This window comes from Ruditapes philippinarum, unplaced genomic scaffold (assembly GCF_026571515.1).
Source record: "Ruditapes philippinarum isolate M1 unplaced genomic scaffold, ASM2657151v2 ctg3644_1_1_1_1, whole genome shotgun sequence".
NCBI lineage: Eukaryota > Metazoa > Mollusca > Bivalvia > Venerida > Veneridae > Ruditapes > Ruditapes philippinarum.
This window is the reverse complement of record NW_026862592.1, coordinates 55,098-71,987: the sequence shown is the minus strand read 5'-3', so window position 1 is coordinate 71,987 and position 16,890 is coordinate 55,098. Positions and strand designations below refer to the sequence as shown.

The 16,890-nt window shown below is 33.7% G+C and overlaps 2 protein-coding genes across 2 annotated transcripts; both read right to left on the bottom strand.

The window, feature by feature from the left end:
* Nucleotides 1–3,576: 3,576 nt before the first annotated feature.
* Nucleotides 3,577–5,603, bottom strand: LOC132719514 (lactose-binding lectin l-2-like). The gene is made up of 3 exons (XM_060703284.1): nt 5,517–5,603; nt 5,050–5,142; nt 3,577–3,875 (listed from the first exon to the last, which is right to left on the bottom strand). Exons 2-3 carry the CDS (start codon nt 5,135–5,137, stop codon nt 3,646–3,648), a joined length of 318 nt encoding a protein of 105 aa, XP_060559267.1. The 5' UTR covers nt 5,138–5,142; nt 5,517–5,603; the 3' UTR covers nt 3,577–3,645.
* Nucleotides 5,604–5,914: 311 nt separating this feature from the next.
* On the bottom strand, nt 5,915–7,573 carry LOC132719513 (uncharacterized). The gene is made up of 2 exons (XM_060703283.1): nt 7,230–7,573; nt 5,915–6,714 (listed from the first exon to the last, which is right to left on the bottom strand). The coding sequence occupies exons 1-2, from the start codon at nt 7,447–7,449 to the stop codon at nt 5,915–5,917; spliced, it is 1,020 nt and encodes a 339-aa protein (XP_060559266.1). The 5' UTR covers nt 7,450–7,573.
* Between the last annotated feature and the right edge of the window lie 9,317 nt (nt 7,574–16,890).

Here is a 16,890-nt window from a genome sequence, read left to right as displayed (position 1 = left end):
AAGTGATAAAATTCTGGAAACAAAGTGATCCCTCGGAAGCATTAATCACAACAAATTAACATAAGAATTGCAAACTCGGTTTGATTGAGTCTGTACATGAGGGATAATGAATAAGTGCAACATCCCTCACGCCCCCTAGCACCGGCTTGAGCGGTACTCATTTCTCAACACTTTATAGTGTTTGCATCAATGATCCTGAAGGACAGAAAATATAAACACTGAAGTGAAGTACGGGGCAACTTTTTACGGCTGCCACACGGCACTTGACACCTGCTGTTGTGAAATACAAAATTCTGGAAACAAAGTGATCCCTCGGAAGCATTAATCACAACAAAATAACATAAAAATTGCAGACTCGGTTTGATTGAGTCTGTACATGAGGGATAATGAATAAGTGCAACGTCCCTCACGCACCCTAGCACCGGCTTGAGCGGTACTCAATTCTCAACACTTTATAGTGTTGGCATCAAAACATACGATAAATTTGTCCGACATGTACCGGTATGAGGACGGTAAATATCCCGCGAAATTACTGGAAGTCAAATAGGAAACAAACAGCTTACGACCGAAAAAGAAGCACACTCGTGGCTTACCTATAAAAACGATACTTAGCTGATGAATCACCTAGGAAACACAAATGAAGAGATATGACGATAGTTGTTTCCACTGGTATTTTCCCCACGGATCCAATGTTCTCCAAATATGGTCAACATTTATATCTTCCACATTGATCTTTGTCATTTCGTCTGTCTCGGTGTAGTTCAAGTTAATCTAGTGCTACATAAATCTAACAGTATCACTATAAACAACTCCTGGTAAATTCGAATATCAATTAAAAAAATCAAGTATTCTCATTAAAAACAATGATATATATATTTTTCAATTCGACGTCGAAATAATTTTCTGAACAATCTAGCACTGAGTATTGCTTCTATTACAATGCCGTTTGCATATCTGTATTTAATGTTTGCAAATAAACAAATTGGTACAAGTAATTAAAACCTGTATCAGATGGGTACATTTAAATCATGTAAGTCTATTAAATTCAACGTCATGCTTTTATCAACGGATATTATATATGTATATTAATGATAATATAAATATATAAATATTATAATTAACTACGCTAGAAAGTAGCCGTATGATATACTCGTATTTTGGGATATTTTTTCACGTTGCATAAGCATGTATGCACTTGAAATTTCTAAGTTTTTTTTCGCTCAAAACTACTGTGTCCTATTTCGTCCACACAATTTTGCTGATAAACACGCGATAATTACCGCCTCTAAAGGGCAAATTGTAGTATTAAATGTCGCTTGTCTAAAATTTCTCTGGTCTCTCAACTTTTCTGTATACCTTGGACACTTTTACCGAAATTTAACAATTTCGCCTCGATAAATATTGTCTTGGTTTTCGTATGTTAAAATTGTCTTGATTTTCGTATGTTGTGTATTCCTCACGCATTTATTATCGACGCGAGGTCTAGTTCCGCTAGTATAAATTGCAGAGAGACTAGCGAAATTTAAGACATATGAAATTAAGTACTTAATTTCGACCTTTAGAGGCGATAATTATCGCATGTTACTAACGATATTTTGTGGACGACCGAGGACACCGTACAAAACATACAAAAAACGAGTTAACAAAACATGAGAGAATTCGACATACATATCTCCAATTGTCGTACAGGGCATAGAAGTCACACTTCAAATGAAAATAAGCTATTATAATGTTGTTTGTTATACCGATCGTATATCCGATTTTGAGAAAAGTAGATTTTTTTTCAGTATCTGTACCTTATATTTTTTGCGTTTGTCTTCTGTTTTATATGTTGTAAGTCTCATATATATAGGATGTATACAATTGACGCAACGTATACGGTAAGATGTACGGTGGGACAGAGGGGACATGTGTACATTTTTATCGTGGGAACGTGATAATTATGTCGTGGTCATGAGATATAACCTTGTGGTCACGAGATAAATTAAGTAGTGTAACTATGTGTCATCGTAGAAATGCAAAATGTAGTTACTTAATTAAAGCAATGGCTAATCAAGAAGCATATACATATGCTAGTGAAAAACACAGAACTTTGCATAGAAATAATATTCTTTTATTTATTTTGTTTTCTATGAGGGGCATCTTTTATGCTCTTTTGACTATATTGTCTCAATGCAAAGTTAGACATATTAAAATATCAGGTTATTTTAAGACCAAATTATTCAAGGGCAGACCAATAAAGGAGAGCGACATTCATTAAACACAGACACCAATTGTACCCCGCCACAAAGTATCATAGGTTTGTTTGTTTGATTGAGTCACCGACCCAGTATATAGGTCGTCTAGCGACGTTCCAGCTTTACTGGTGGAGAAAGATCTCAGGTGCCCTTCCGTGCATATTTTCAAGTACGAACGGGCACCTGAGAAGAACCACCGACGTTCCGTCAGCTAGCTGGATAATTTCCTCACAAGAATAAATCCAAAGTCCCTCTCGGGATGCGAACCCACAGCGGTGAGGGGCAAGTGGTTTGAAAGATCATCGGTAAGGCACCAATTAGTATTATTATTGTTATTATTATCATAACATTATTATTATTATTATTATTATTATTATTATTATTATATTATTATTATTATTATTATTATTATTATTATTATTATTAGTATCATCTTTAATGCATTTGATTCTACAAATGTATATAAAACTCCTTTTTCAAAGACAAAACAAGTGTAATTTAGTATCCAAAACCAAAAAGCGAAAAACAACCACTGGACACACAGGACGTTGAAAAATTATTCCTTTTAGTTAAACTGTAAATAATGCATTATATATACATGATATAAATACTTCATAATATGTCCTTAATCAAATATTAGGCAAAATTATTGTACGTCTGGCATAACAGTTCATTTGTACTGCGTGTAAACTTGTTTACCATATGTCATGAGTAGGGTACACACACACACAAAAAACAAACACACACTTTCGTCTTTTAGTTTCATGCATAATTACCCCATGTGTTCCGTCTCCAAAACTGAATCAAAATCATGTCCGTTATCATTTTAGTAGAATATTGGTAATAGATTTTTGGCAGTATAAATATAAGACGTTGTCACGCATACAAAAGGTTAAACATTCTTTTTGCAAAAATATGAAATGTAAGAATTCTGTTTAATTTAAACAAATATATTTACATTCATTTTTCAATTCAATAAAAATATTTAAATAAAAGGCAACAAATTAATTTTGAAAAGAAAATGTCAAAAATACATTTACCTCAAAAAGTATTTACTTGAAAATTGGAAACTATTTATCTCAACGTGCCTATCCCGTTACCAAAGGCGCAAATGTGTAATATTTTCACTGAAAATATTGATAAATCATAAAAAAAACTCGAATTTTGACGAGTACTGTTGCACTTGATAGTCTGTGGCGGGGGGAGGGGGAAAGGAGGGGGTGTATGTCAACTGTCAAACAACTCAGCGAGGAATACTTTAGGTTCAGAGGAAGGCAGCAATAACGAAGCATTTATTTAATCTAATGTTTATCATCTACAAATAATATCAATCTGAATAACTATAATGTACAATATGTTGTTTAAATGTTGATAAAAATGTCAAAGCAGCGAATATATGTGAACCATGTCAATCAATTTGTGGATCTGCTTCACAGATAAAAGGTAATAAATCCGAACAAGTACGGTCATTCCATTGGCCGTTAACATGTATAGTGCCACAATCCTCGTTGTTGTAAGCATTGCTTGGCTCATTAGGTGCCCAGTTAAAGAAATCACCAGGTCTTTTATTCAAGTTGGATGAGCCCCACTGCCAGTTGTTTTCCTCTTGAGTGTCATGTATTCCAATCCAGAAAGGTCCTGGAAATGAAAGCAAAGCACAAATTGTATTTTTATTCTTGCAACAAATAAGAAGAACCATGATGACCCTATATCGCTCCTTTGAGTATGACTGCTTTGAAAAAGTGTTACGTACCTGGTAATTGATCTGGAAATCATCCGAACAATCATAGACAAGTTTAGACAATATTTGGGTTAAAAAATGCAGAAATTTGTGGCACAATGTTATCCATAATTTCATCAAAATGTTGCCGCATAGAAAAATTTATGTAGACATGACAGGGAAGTAAAAGAGCTACAAAGTGGAAAAGTTAAGTACCATTTTATATACAAATAGTGAAAATTAATTTAAAAAAATAATTTTTCCTTAATGAATGATTGTGTCCATATTGAAAGATAGACATGTCTATATAAGATATTTAATGTGGTAATAGTGCACATTATTTATTTTTACCCATGAAATATGGTGCTTTATCAGTCAAATATATACATGTATCATACATTGTATTTGTGAAAAACGAATATGAAAAATAGATATGAATGTGGGCGGAGCCAAAACTCATAATAATTATTTATTTTTGGACTACCCTCTCAGATATTTCTCTTTTGCATTCAGTAGCTTCAGCTATTCATATTATCATCGGAAATTAGCTTGTTTCATTTTTTTCAAGGCAGTTCTGGGTGTGCTTAATAATAGAATTGAAACATTTTGTGAAAGTAACAGTATTATATCTGATGCTCAATTTGGTTTTCAAAAATGGCGTTCAAAATTGATATTATTCTATTCTATTGTTATTTAAATCAAAATAAACGTCTATAGTAGTTTTTGTTGATATGATGAAATGTTTTGATAGTATTTACAGAAACCCATTGAGGCTCAAAATGTATAAAATAGGTATCCAAGGTGAAATGTTAAGAATAATTAGAGATATGTACCAAAAGAATGTAAAATCATATGTCAAGTCATGTTCTTGTTATTCAGATTATTTCAATTATGCCATTGGCCTACTTCAAGGGGAGGTAATCAAGTGTATTGAAACACGCCGACATTTGAGTAAAACACTCAAAATAATTCTTTTCTAGAATTAAAACATTTGAACACCATTCCCGGATAGTAGAAATAGTTTTCTTTATGTAAAAAATGATATTTTTCAAAAGACCTACATCTGCACGAATGAAATCTTTATATACAAACTTTGCATAATTTTCTTGAAATGATTTACAATGAAATCATTCTCCTCTTTACTTTTATGTTCAACAGATCGCCACCAGATATCTCGCATTCTTTCTATAAATATAACCGAATCTATCGTCAGAAACAACAACAAAAACAAACAAACAAATTTGGTATTGAGACTTTGCTTAAGTATATAATACAATCGATACATTTTTCTTTTAAAATGTTTCTTCTTATAGACGTGAAGTCAAGATTATTATGCTTGAATCACAAGTTGCGCCTAAATTGACAAGAATTATAATTTTTATATTTATTACAAATATTATCACATTTAAAAAAGGTGCCGCGGACATAAGAAGCACATTAAAATTAAACATACAAATATTTGTTTTAGTAAACTTAGATTTTTTTGTCAAAGGTACAAGCTATTTGAACCGCTATAAGTAAATATATTCTTCTTTGAACAATACGAGAAGTTTACTTACTTTGGCTTTAAACCAAGTAGTAAGGCCTGTCCCAATTCTATAGCATTGTTTTCCATGTAGTATCCATCCTATCCTATGGCACGTCCCAACTGAAAACTCGGAATGTAATAAAATGAGTAAAAGTATTCATGGCACTTGATCTATTTTTTAAATTAATATCGTAGAGCAAAATATTTTTATCAACTCAAATAAATTATTGAAATATATGAAATTGTTACTGAATATGAATAAACCCATGTATAGGAAGCTGCGTTCCCTATAACAGGTGAAGTAAAGTTGGTCTTAAAAAATAATAACTACCAGCGTTTTTGATAACACTATACTATTCAGATTGTGACCATCTATATTGTCTAGAATTTTAAACATAACATACATGCATCTACTTTATGTGATGTCATTTACAAAGACATTGCGCAGCAAGTATCAATATTTTCTAATACAAATTTGAGCATACTGTAGCATATGCATGACTTACTTTCTTTGCCTACTATGCTAAATCGCCTGTCCGAAGTTTTAATATGTTCTTTCAGTTGCTCTTTTAGCTCAGATACTGTATTTTTCAAATGTTCAACAACTTTCTCTACATCACCAACATTAGCTTCAAGGGAACTTATGGCAACCGATTCGTTCTCTACACTTTTTCTTACATCAGTAACATTTGCTTGCATTTCTTGAAGGATGGATTCGGTTTTCAGGATTTTATCATTAATGTTATCGTTTACATTGACCATAATGCTATCCAATCTCCTTGACAAATTTTGTTTAAGCTCATCTACGGTGTCATTGATGTAATTAACACTTGCTTCTGTTGCTGTAGCTTGATTTTGTAACTTATTCTCAACCGATCTTGTAAATTCTGAAAACTCCTGCGAGTAATTCTTTCCAAATTGGTTGTAGTAAACAGACCATTTACTTACTTGGTCTTTAATAAACGCATCAGTTGTTTTCATGAAAAGCGAAATACTGCGATTCACATTTTCAGTTTCATTTTGAACACTTGCAATGAATTTTAGTCTTTCAGCTTCCTCGTGTTTTATAACCTTTCGTACTCTTGATTGAAAATCCCTAGTCTTTTGAGTGGTTAGCTTTGTCTTATTATCATCATCATCTGTTTCAGCTTTTTGCTCAACGTTGCTTGCATTTATAAATTCAGCAAATTGCTCTTCAAGTCTTTCTAATCGTGTGTGGATATTTGTATCTAAATGTATATAAGAGAGCATTTTCGTTTTTTTTTTGTATAACAAACTTGTACTGAGTCTCTCAGTTTTAGATAATTTACAAGAAAGCATGAGTAGTATGAACTACTTTTAACGTTGGATACAAATGTGTTATAAATTTACTGATACATTTGCATTTCGATACTGTAATCGGACAAAACAACAACATATCCATCAACACGTATTAGCTCATTTACGCATTTGCGGGGCAGATATTATAAAAAGAAAAAGCAAACCGCGAGTAACATATTATCATTCCATGAAAGAATATAATTCTAATTTCTAATAAGTACATGTATGCTTCCAAAACATTGGCTTCTATATAATCCCATATACCTGTATATCACCGACGATGCATACAAGTTTGGCCAGATGCATATCATTTCTTTGATGTAGAACAGATCTGCATCTCTTAAATTTATCAACATTAATGTATACTTTAACAAAATAATAAATTTATAAATGATAAATTAAACATATACGAATTGAACTTTACCTTTGACTGAATCCGTTTCAATCAACTCAGCTCCATTTACTTTTGTCTGCAGTTCCGAACGTAATTTACTCATCTCAAGTTTTCTTTCAAACATTTCCTGTTGAAGAAGTTGCCTTGTAAATGCTAAATCAGCACAGTTGCATTGCCCATCACAATTTACTAAGAAAACACTAGCAATAATTACGATAAGACACAACGGAACTACATTAATATTATTCATAATTTCCCTTGTTAAACGTTGAAGCACACAAAACAATTTCGTATTTTGTTCAGTTCATTCTACGATATAAACTTCAACAGCAGAAGAGGTTCAGTGTTGTGATATACTTTTTATTTTCCGCCAAAAAAAACAAAAAACAACAACAAAAAACAAAACACACACACTTGAGAGACTTAGGTCAGCTATATTTTCTAAAACTGCATTCTCATTACTTTCTAAAAATTTGAAGGAAGTGAAATCGCCAGATCTCGAGGATTTTCAAAAAACGAGATGACCTACTCATGCATACTTGAGTAACTGAAATTAGTTCAAGGACATACAGTGATGAAATTTTTTACACACTTACATCTTTGAATTTTACCCAATTTGTTAATAAGCTGAAACTATGTTCAACGGATATAAACAAAAGAATGTATTTACAAATTTAAGTTAAAACTAGTATTTCTACGGCATGATGTAAATTTTCATCTTTTATTAATATCTGTTTCATTTATCAAAGCAAATACTTTTACATGGTTTTGTTTACAGCCCCATTTTCTGAATAAGAATGAATTGATGTTGCCTTGATAAGTTTCAATTTAAGTGAAATAATGTTTCCCTGCATCTTTTAATGGACTGTTCTAAGTTGAAAAGCGTGTTCAATGTTAACGGCTATCACTATAACCAACAAGTACAAATGTTGCTGCAATGCAGCAATTGAGAAGCTCCGCGCAAAAAAAATGTGCTCATTACAGATACCTTACCAAATTATTCCTACGCACAGGTCATGTTATATTCAGATTAAATACTATTGTAGATTTTTTCCAACCATTTTTTGCGTAATTATACTTATCTTATGCAATGTCCATAATTAAAAAGAGGGGAATTTTTTTTAATATATAAAATGCTTTCACTGATGCCTACCTGGTAAGGAAAGTAATTCCATTGAATACAAACAAGACTTGTAAATGTTACTGTATGTGTAGAAATATTCGCGGGCTTCAAATTTTCGCGATCTTCGCGGTGACATTCGATCCAAGAATTCATGTTCAGCGCGAATATTTCTACACCAATAATTTCTTTACAATCATATTTTCGCGCATCTATAGAACAATGTATATTAGTGTGTTCACGGCTGCCATAAGCCCTGGTATCCGTGGCGCTTTCAAAGAGTGATTTTACTGTTGTATAAACTGTACATGTAATATTCAGCTCTGTATATAAATCAGTTTGCTGGTGTATTATTGTTTGACTTCGATATGATAATCGGATTCATGTAAAAGTATATACATGTTTGAACAATAACATTGCATCACGCTATTTATTTCATAGTTTGAGTCATAAACGTCTTGATATCTGATCAGATTATATTTTGTTTTTCTAAACAAACAATCCAAATAACACAAACATTAACGATTCCAATCGATGAAAACATGGAAAACAAAACACAATTACTCAGTTAACAGTTTAACAAAATTGGTGAAAATATTATGGTCTCATTCAGTGCTGTTTAAAACTGTGAAAAATCACGCACGTTAACGGACATTCTTTTGTTTGCCATAATCTGTCCGCTAGACAAATTGAATGTCTTTGTTCTGTACAATAGCGTATTGTTTGACACCAGGTGTTGAAAATAACTGTGAAGTCCCACAATGATTACAGTAAAAGTATGTAAAATGAAAGAAGGCTGCTTGCGAAAACCATGACCTAATCGTGTAAGAGTAATTTCCCTTATTTTTAACCTGATTGGTGTACGCGAATTTATGATTTACGGTAGTCACCTCCGCGAATTCAAAATAGCGCGAATATTTGTATATACCCCCAAAATGGACCTTTCCGCGAAAATTTGCTTCCGCGAATTTAAATACACATACAGTATGTGACATGACTGTACTGTGTTCTGTTTGTGTCACTTAACTGTAGTCAGTAACAGAAGATGATAGAAATATCAAAGTCTGTTATAATTGTAACAAATATACAAATAGTAACAAAAGGGACTAATATTTTAATGTAGTAATATTACATGCATATTTTTCATGTCAAATTAAAAAAAATGGTTTCTTTCAATACTGAAAGTAAAACACACTCTGGAATGAAAAAAATGGGATGAATTTCAATAAAGTTTCCTTTTAAAAGGAAAGGCTTGCACAGTTGTGCCTTCATCCCAACCCTTTAAAATTGCTTTTTTTTTTGGGGGGGGGGGGTTCAATTTATTATCACATTTTTTTAATTACGGTATTTGTATATCATAAAGGGTTTATTTAGTTCTCTTATCTCTATTGTATAAAACTATAAAGTAAATGATCAATCGTAAAAATACTAACGTGATACTGAAGGAAAACAAGTGTGCACATTTCATTTCCCCTTTTTCGCAGCGAAATCATTCCTTTGCTTTATAGACAAGTAAATGCACTAAAATACTTCGTTACGTGGTACCAATTAATAAGCATGTATTGATCAACTATATATGTTACACGATCACAAATAGACGATGCGCTATGTGGCAAGGTTAATGATATGCATGGGCTATTTTTAGATAACCTCACCAGTTCAGTAGATCTAAATATAACTCGATCATGTGTGATTTGGTAAGCAGGACCACCCTTTGAAGACGGAATACTACTACCATTCTCTATTGTATAAAACTAATACAGACAAAAAACAATTATAAAAGAAACTAACTTTTGCGTCTTGAAAAACAATTGAAACGGAACAATTTCGTTTATAATTTATTACGGTAATCAAGTAAAAATAGAAATCCTATTTATATAAACAAACTGGGATTACCGAAGTAACTAAAATAGCTTAGATTTCCGTTATATTACTTCGTCTGATTCCGCAGTATGACGGAATCGCCCGAATTGTCACGATTGCAATCGGAACTACATCGGCTATTATCATTAATCCGAAGAGTGACGGAAAAGGCCGAAAGGTTGCGATTGGCACGATTGCAGCTGGTTTCCTGTTCAATCATGCACCAACAGATGTAAGCAGGAAACCACCTAACCGGAACAAGTTTTCCATATGAAATGGCTTGCAGCCGTAGCTGCAAGCCAAAAAGACCAAATTCAGGATTGTTTTGTTTGTTATACACGCGTTACATGGTGATACAGTATTTATCAATATAATAGAAGACTGTTACCTGAATTTTACGTAGGTATGAGGAAATTCACTAATATCATATTCGTGCGAGACAAAGATATGAAAGCTATTTGACATTGGTAATATATAAAAAAAAACTATTGTTAATTAATTTTTAGGGAGATCAATGTATATTTTTTGTTGAATTGCTTTAAAACCATTCATAAAAAACATAACACTTCATGTTCAAACTGCAGATCAAAGTTTCTGTTGTTGTCATGATATCTATCTATAGCCTATGCTTAAGGTGATTCCGCTTTGTCAGCCATGTTTGTTTTCACTAAAGTCTGTCCAAAGTGAAAGTAGGCCAAATTCATATAACAACAAAGCTCTTATTGTAAAATGATGAACCATTTGAAAGTACACTTCCAGGTTTATATTTTAAGGACAATTATAAACAAAAATAAAAATGATAGCAATAAGAATATTGACCTTGAATGTGCTACATTTCTGAAAACCAAAAACATTCTGTTGCAAAGTTTTATGCACATTTCATGAATGGCAAAATCCTTTTTAAAGTCTGTTTTAGTGCCAACAAAAGCTATTTTCTTGCAGCAAATACAAAAATCTTTCAAAACTTAACTCCAAATAAATCAGTATCTCATGTCCTTCTAAGCACATGGCCTCCATTATTTTTTTTTAAAAAGGTAGTGCAAGAAAACAATCATCATTTATAGCCTTATGAACTACAATTAAAATGAAAACACAATCAAACTTTAAAATATAACCTTTTTATGTGTAACAGTGAAGTGTGTCTGTTTGTCATGTACACAAGAAATAGGTAAATGATGTTTATTTTCATGGTACTACTTTTTTACACATGTCATGGAGGCCATGTTTTTTCAAGGTCAGATGAACTACTTTCCTAAGATTTATGTTATTTAAAGTTTTTTTTTGATTTTCTGCAAAAAAATAGCATTTTTTTGCACTAAAATAGACTTTAAACTGGATTTTGCCATTCATGAAATGTGCATTAAACTTTGCAACAGAATGTTTTTGGTCTTCAGAAATGTAGCCCATTCAAGGTAAATTTCTTATTGTTATCATTTTTATTTTTGTTGAAAATAGTCTTTAAAACATAGAATTGGAAGTGTACTTGCAAATTGCTCATCATATAACAATGTGAGCTTTTTGTTATATGAATTTTGGCCTACTTTCACTTTGGACAGATTTTTTGTGAAAACAAACTTGGCTGAGAGAGCGGAAACACTTTATTGAAGGTCCATCCGCTCGTAGGGGTACAAGTAACAGCTTTCGCTGTCGAGTACAGACCCCCGATTACATCACCAGACATACCACTAGCTTGTTTCTTTTTAACAAAGTGGTATGCTGTTCCAATGACGCGAATGAAATGTAACGCTATATACTAAATTTTAATTTTTTCAAAACAACCAATATATCAACATGTTATTATTAAACATTTAATTTCATGAATATAAATTAAAAATAATTATCAAAAGCAAAATTGTTAAAATCTTTTGCCTGAAATCTTCTTTATATTGACAAAATCAATCACTAATAGTATACTTGATATGCTGTGTGTAAATATGTATTTCATATGTAACAAATTATAATTTCATGTTCAACTAAAAAAGGGAAATAACAAATTTATATCCGAAGTAACATTTATAGCTATTTATAGCTTTCGAATTTATGTAACAGCAGAACTGCTTTCCGGTTCTCATTCATTAATATGACATGCTGCGAATCACCGACGGGGAAACAAATATAGAAATCGAAAGGAGTTCTTGAATGCGGATTTACTTTTAGCTGTTAATCGAAAGGATTTATTGCTCAAATCCGGGCCCATGGACAAAAAAAATAGTAAACACAAATAGCAATCAAAAGAATCACCTGAGACTTTGATCAATATTATTGATCAGATCCTACCAATAATTCAAGCGATACTGTCAATTATTGATCGACCAATTAAAAATCAATGATTTAACAATATTTATCATGAACATTGAATTCAGATCGGACAACTTACACTGTAACGAAATTGGCAATTTGTAAGTTAATTTTATTTTACTTCTAATATTTTTTTATTAATTTATTACTTGTAGTTCTTACTGGTGTACTCTATATCTGCATTACATTAATATCATCAATTGTACAAGAAATCTGACAGTTAGTTGCTACAAAAATATCTTTTAGAAAGTAACATATGCGAACAATTAATGTACAATGAAAATAAAATATATTTCATATTGCTCCGACAAATACAACAAATATTTTTCGTATCGCCACGCACGTCATTCACTAACGATCAACGAAAAAGTGTTTTCTTCACTTGAGGTCACCTCTAATACGTATGTGAGAAGTTAGCAGTTAACAGTGAGCTAAGCAAAAAGGCATTACGATTTATATAGGGAAATCAATGATCTGCTGTTATGCTCAGCTGGGTAAGCAATCTAGCAGAGCATTCCAAAATATAGTGTAGAAATGCTTTGCTGGTATGCTCAGCTGGGTAAGCAATCTAGCAGGCCATTACTAAATATAGTGTAAAAATGCTCTGCTGGTATGCTCAGCTGGTTAGGCAATCTAGCGGGGCGTTCCAAAATATAGCGTAAAAATGCTCTGCTGGTATGCTCAGCTGGCTAGGCAATCTAGCAGGGCATTCCTAAATAAAGTGTAAAAAATATTCTGCTGTTATACTCAGCTGGCTAAGCAATCTAGCGGGGCATTTCCAAAAATATAGTGTAAAAAGCTCTGCTGTTATGCTCAGGCTGGCTAAGCAATCTAGCGGGGCATTCCAAAATATAGTGGTAAAAATGCTCTGCTGTTATGCTCAGCTGGCGAAGCAATCTAGCGGGGCATTCCAAATATAGTGTAAAAATGCTCTGCTGTTATGCTCAGCTGGCTAAGCAATCTAGCGGGGCATTTCAAAAATATAGTGTAAAATGCTCTGCTGTTATGCTCAGCTGGCTAAGCAATCTATAGGGACATTCCAAAATATAGTGTAAAAATGCTTTGCTGTTATGCTCAGCTTGGTTAGCAATCTAGCGGGGCATTCCAAAATATAGTGTAATCATGATCTGCTGGTATGCTCAGCTGGCTAGGCAATCTAGCAGGGCATTCCTAAATATAGTGTAACAATGCTTAGCTGTTATGCTCAGCTGGCTAAGCAATCTAGCGGGACATTCCAAAATATAGTGTAAAACTGCTCTGCTGAATTGCTCAGCTGGCTAGGCAATCTAGAAGAGCATTCCTAAATATAGTGTTAAAAATGCTCAGCTGGCTAGGCAATCCAGCAGAGTATTCCTAAATATAGTGTAAAAATGCTCTGCTGGCAAGCTCAGCTGGCTAAGCAATCTAGCAGAGCGTTCCAAATTATAGTGCGAAAAATGCTCTGCTGGTATGCTCAGCTAGCTAAGCAATCTAGCAGGGCATTCCTAAATATAGTGTTAAAAATGCTCAGCTGGCTAGGCAATCCAGCAAAGCATTCTGAAAATTAGTGTAAAAATGTTCTGCCGGAATGCTGAGCTGTCTAGGCAAACTAGCAGAACATTCTTAAATAAAGTATAAATTTCGTTGGTCTACAACTGATTATATGGCACTCGTAGACTTTCTAAAATATTTAGTGCCAATGCAGATAATGACATTTTTGACTTCTACGGAACCCTCAAGGTGTCTATTTCTTTGGTCTCTGACTGATTCTGGAACGATCGCAGACTTTCAGGAATATTTGGTGTTAATGCAGATAATGACATTTGTGAATTTTTAAGGACCATCCAGAGTCCATTTCGTTGGTCTGCGAATGTTTCTGGAACACTCGCAGACTTTCAGAAATTTTCGGTGCCAATGGAGATAATGATATTTTTACTTCAAAAGGACCCTCCTGAGTCTATTTCGTTGGTTTGCAACTGATTCTGAGTCACTCGCAGACTTTCAGGAATTTTGGTGTCAATGCAGAAAATGATATTTCTGACTTATTGGGACCTTTCTGAATCCATTTTTTTTGGTCTGCGACTGATTCTGAGGCAGGAATTTTTGATGTCAAGGCAGATAATGACATTTTTTACTTCTAGGGACCATCAAGGGTCTATTTTTTTGGTCTGCGACTTAATCTTGGAAAGTCACAGATTTTCAGGAATTGTTGGTGCCAATAGAAATAATTAAAATTTATGACATTTTTGACCATCCAGAGTCTATTTCGTTGGTCTGCGATTGATTATTGGGCACTTGCAGACTTTCAGGAATTTTTGGTGCTAATGCAGATAATGACATTTTAGGGTAAAAATGCTCTACTTATGACTAAGGGGTCCTTAAAAGTAAAAAAAGTCATGATCTGCAATGGCACAAAACATCCTGAAAGTCTGCGAGTCTCAAGGAATCAGTCGCAGACCCAAGAAATGTACTCTGGCGGTTCCCTAAAAGTCGGAAATGTCATTATCTCTATTGGAATCAAAATTCCTGAATGTCTGCAAGTGTCCCAAAATCAGTCGCAGACCAGCGAAATGAACTCTCTAGGGTCACTAGAAGTCGAAAATGTCATTATCTCCATTGGCACCAGAGATTCCTGAAAGTCTGCGAATGTCCCAGAATCAATCGCAGACCATAAAAATGGACTCTGGCGGGTCCCTAGAAGTAAAAATTGCCTTCATCTCTATTGGCACCAAACTTTCCTGAAAGTCTGCGAATGTCTTACAATACGCTGCAGGCCAATGAAATGGACTCTTAAAGGTCCCTAGAAATCAAAAATAAGATTATTTCCATTGGCACCAACAATTCCTGAAAGTCTGCGAGTGTCCAAGAATCAGTCGCAGACGACCAAAATGGACCCTTGAGGGTCCCTAGAAGACTTAATTGTCAATATTCTGTTGGCACCGACAATTCCTGAAAGTCTGCGAGTGCCTCAAAATTGCCTAGAAGTCGAAAATGTCTATAAAACTTTGGCAACAATAAATCCTGAAACTCAGAATCAGTCTGCCAACTGAGCATTCCACCAGAGCATTTTTTAACTATATTTCGGAATGCCCTGCTAGATTGCCTAGCCGGCTTAGCATTCCACCAGAGCATTTTTACACCATATTTAGTAATGCCCTGCTAGATTGTCTAGCCAGCTGAGCATTCCACCAGAGCATTTTTTCACTATATTAAGGAATGCTCTGCTATAGTGCCTAGCCAGCTGAACATTCCAGCAGAGCATTTTTACACTATATCTAGTAATGCTCTGCTAGATTGCCTAGCCAGCTGAGCATTCCACCATAGCATTTTTTAACAATATTAAGGAATGCTCTGCTATAGTGCCTAGCCAGCTCAGCATTCCTGCAGAGCATTTTAAGACTTTATTTAGTAATGCCCTGCTAGATTGCCTAGCAGCTTAGCATTCCACCAGAGCATTTTTACACTATATTTAGTAATGCCCTGCTAGATTGCCTAGCCAGCTTAGCATTCCAGCAGAGCATTTTTTCACTATATATAGGGATTGCCCTGCTAGATTGCCTAGCCAGCTGAGCATTCGAGCAGAGCATTTTTACACTATATTTAGTAATGCCCTGCTAGATTGCCTAGTCAGCTTAGCATTCCAGAATAGCATTTGTACACTATATTTAGTTATGCCCTGCTAGATTGCCTAGCCAGCTTAGCATTCAAGCAGAGCATTTTTACACTATATTTAGTAATGCCCTGCTAGATTGCCTAGCCAGCTTAGCATTCCAGCAGAGCATTTTTACACTATATTTAGGAATGCCCTGCTAGATGCCAAAAACAGCTGAGCATTACAACAGATCATTACCTTCCCTATATAAATTGAAATGCCTTTTTGCTTAGCTCACTGTTCACTGCCAACTTCTCACATACATCTAATACATACTTTACGGATGAAATAACCAATTCATTTGTTCAGATTTTATCATATTTATGGACCGTAAAAGATACATAACATATGTATAATGTATTTTATTCAGTACCTATAACTTCCATATTTGTGTACATTTGTGTATAAATCATAATAGCTGTATCGTGGGTATGACATTTAATGAATACTCGACGTTAGAAGCAGACAGAGAGACCTCGAGAGTGACATTTTTTTATTATAAATTTAGGAGTCATTTCTAACCATTATATACAAAATATAAAAAAAAATCCGGGGTTGAATTTGAAATAAAAGGAGGACAATCTAGCACTATGCACGAGAGAACTATGTCTTTAAAGACATGACTATTAACAAAACTACCTTTATAACGTATGTTAGCTTATGACATATATTAATTGTTATAAGCTTATTTTCTTTGCGATAGATAATACTAAAATTTTTCTTATCTTTACCTTTTGGTTTTCAGAAAATGAAGTATATGCTGATAAAATTTCTAGATC

What these genes read in the sequence shown, in the direction of transcription:
- LOC132719513 (XM_060703283.1), bottom strand. Translation starts at nt 7,449, where the DNA reads ATGAATAATATTAATGTAGTTCCGTTGTGTCTTATCGTAATTATTGCT. An exon ending in TGAAACGGATTCAGTCAAAG is followed by an intron (nt 6,715 to 7,229) that starts GTAAAGTTCAAT and finishes ATATACATTTAG; the next exon opens with ATACAAATATCCACACACGA.
- LOC132719514 (XM_060703284.1), bottom strand. Translation starts at nt 5,137, where the DNA reads ATGCGAGATATCTGGTGGCGATCTGTTGAACATAAAAGTAAAGAGGAG. An exon ending in TTTCAAGAAAATTATGCAAA is followed by an intron (nt 3,876 to 5,049) that starts GTTTGTATATAA and finishes TTTCATTTCCAG; the next exon opens with GACCTTTCTGGATTGGAATA.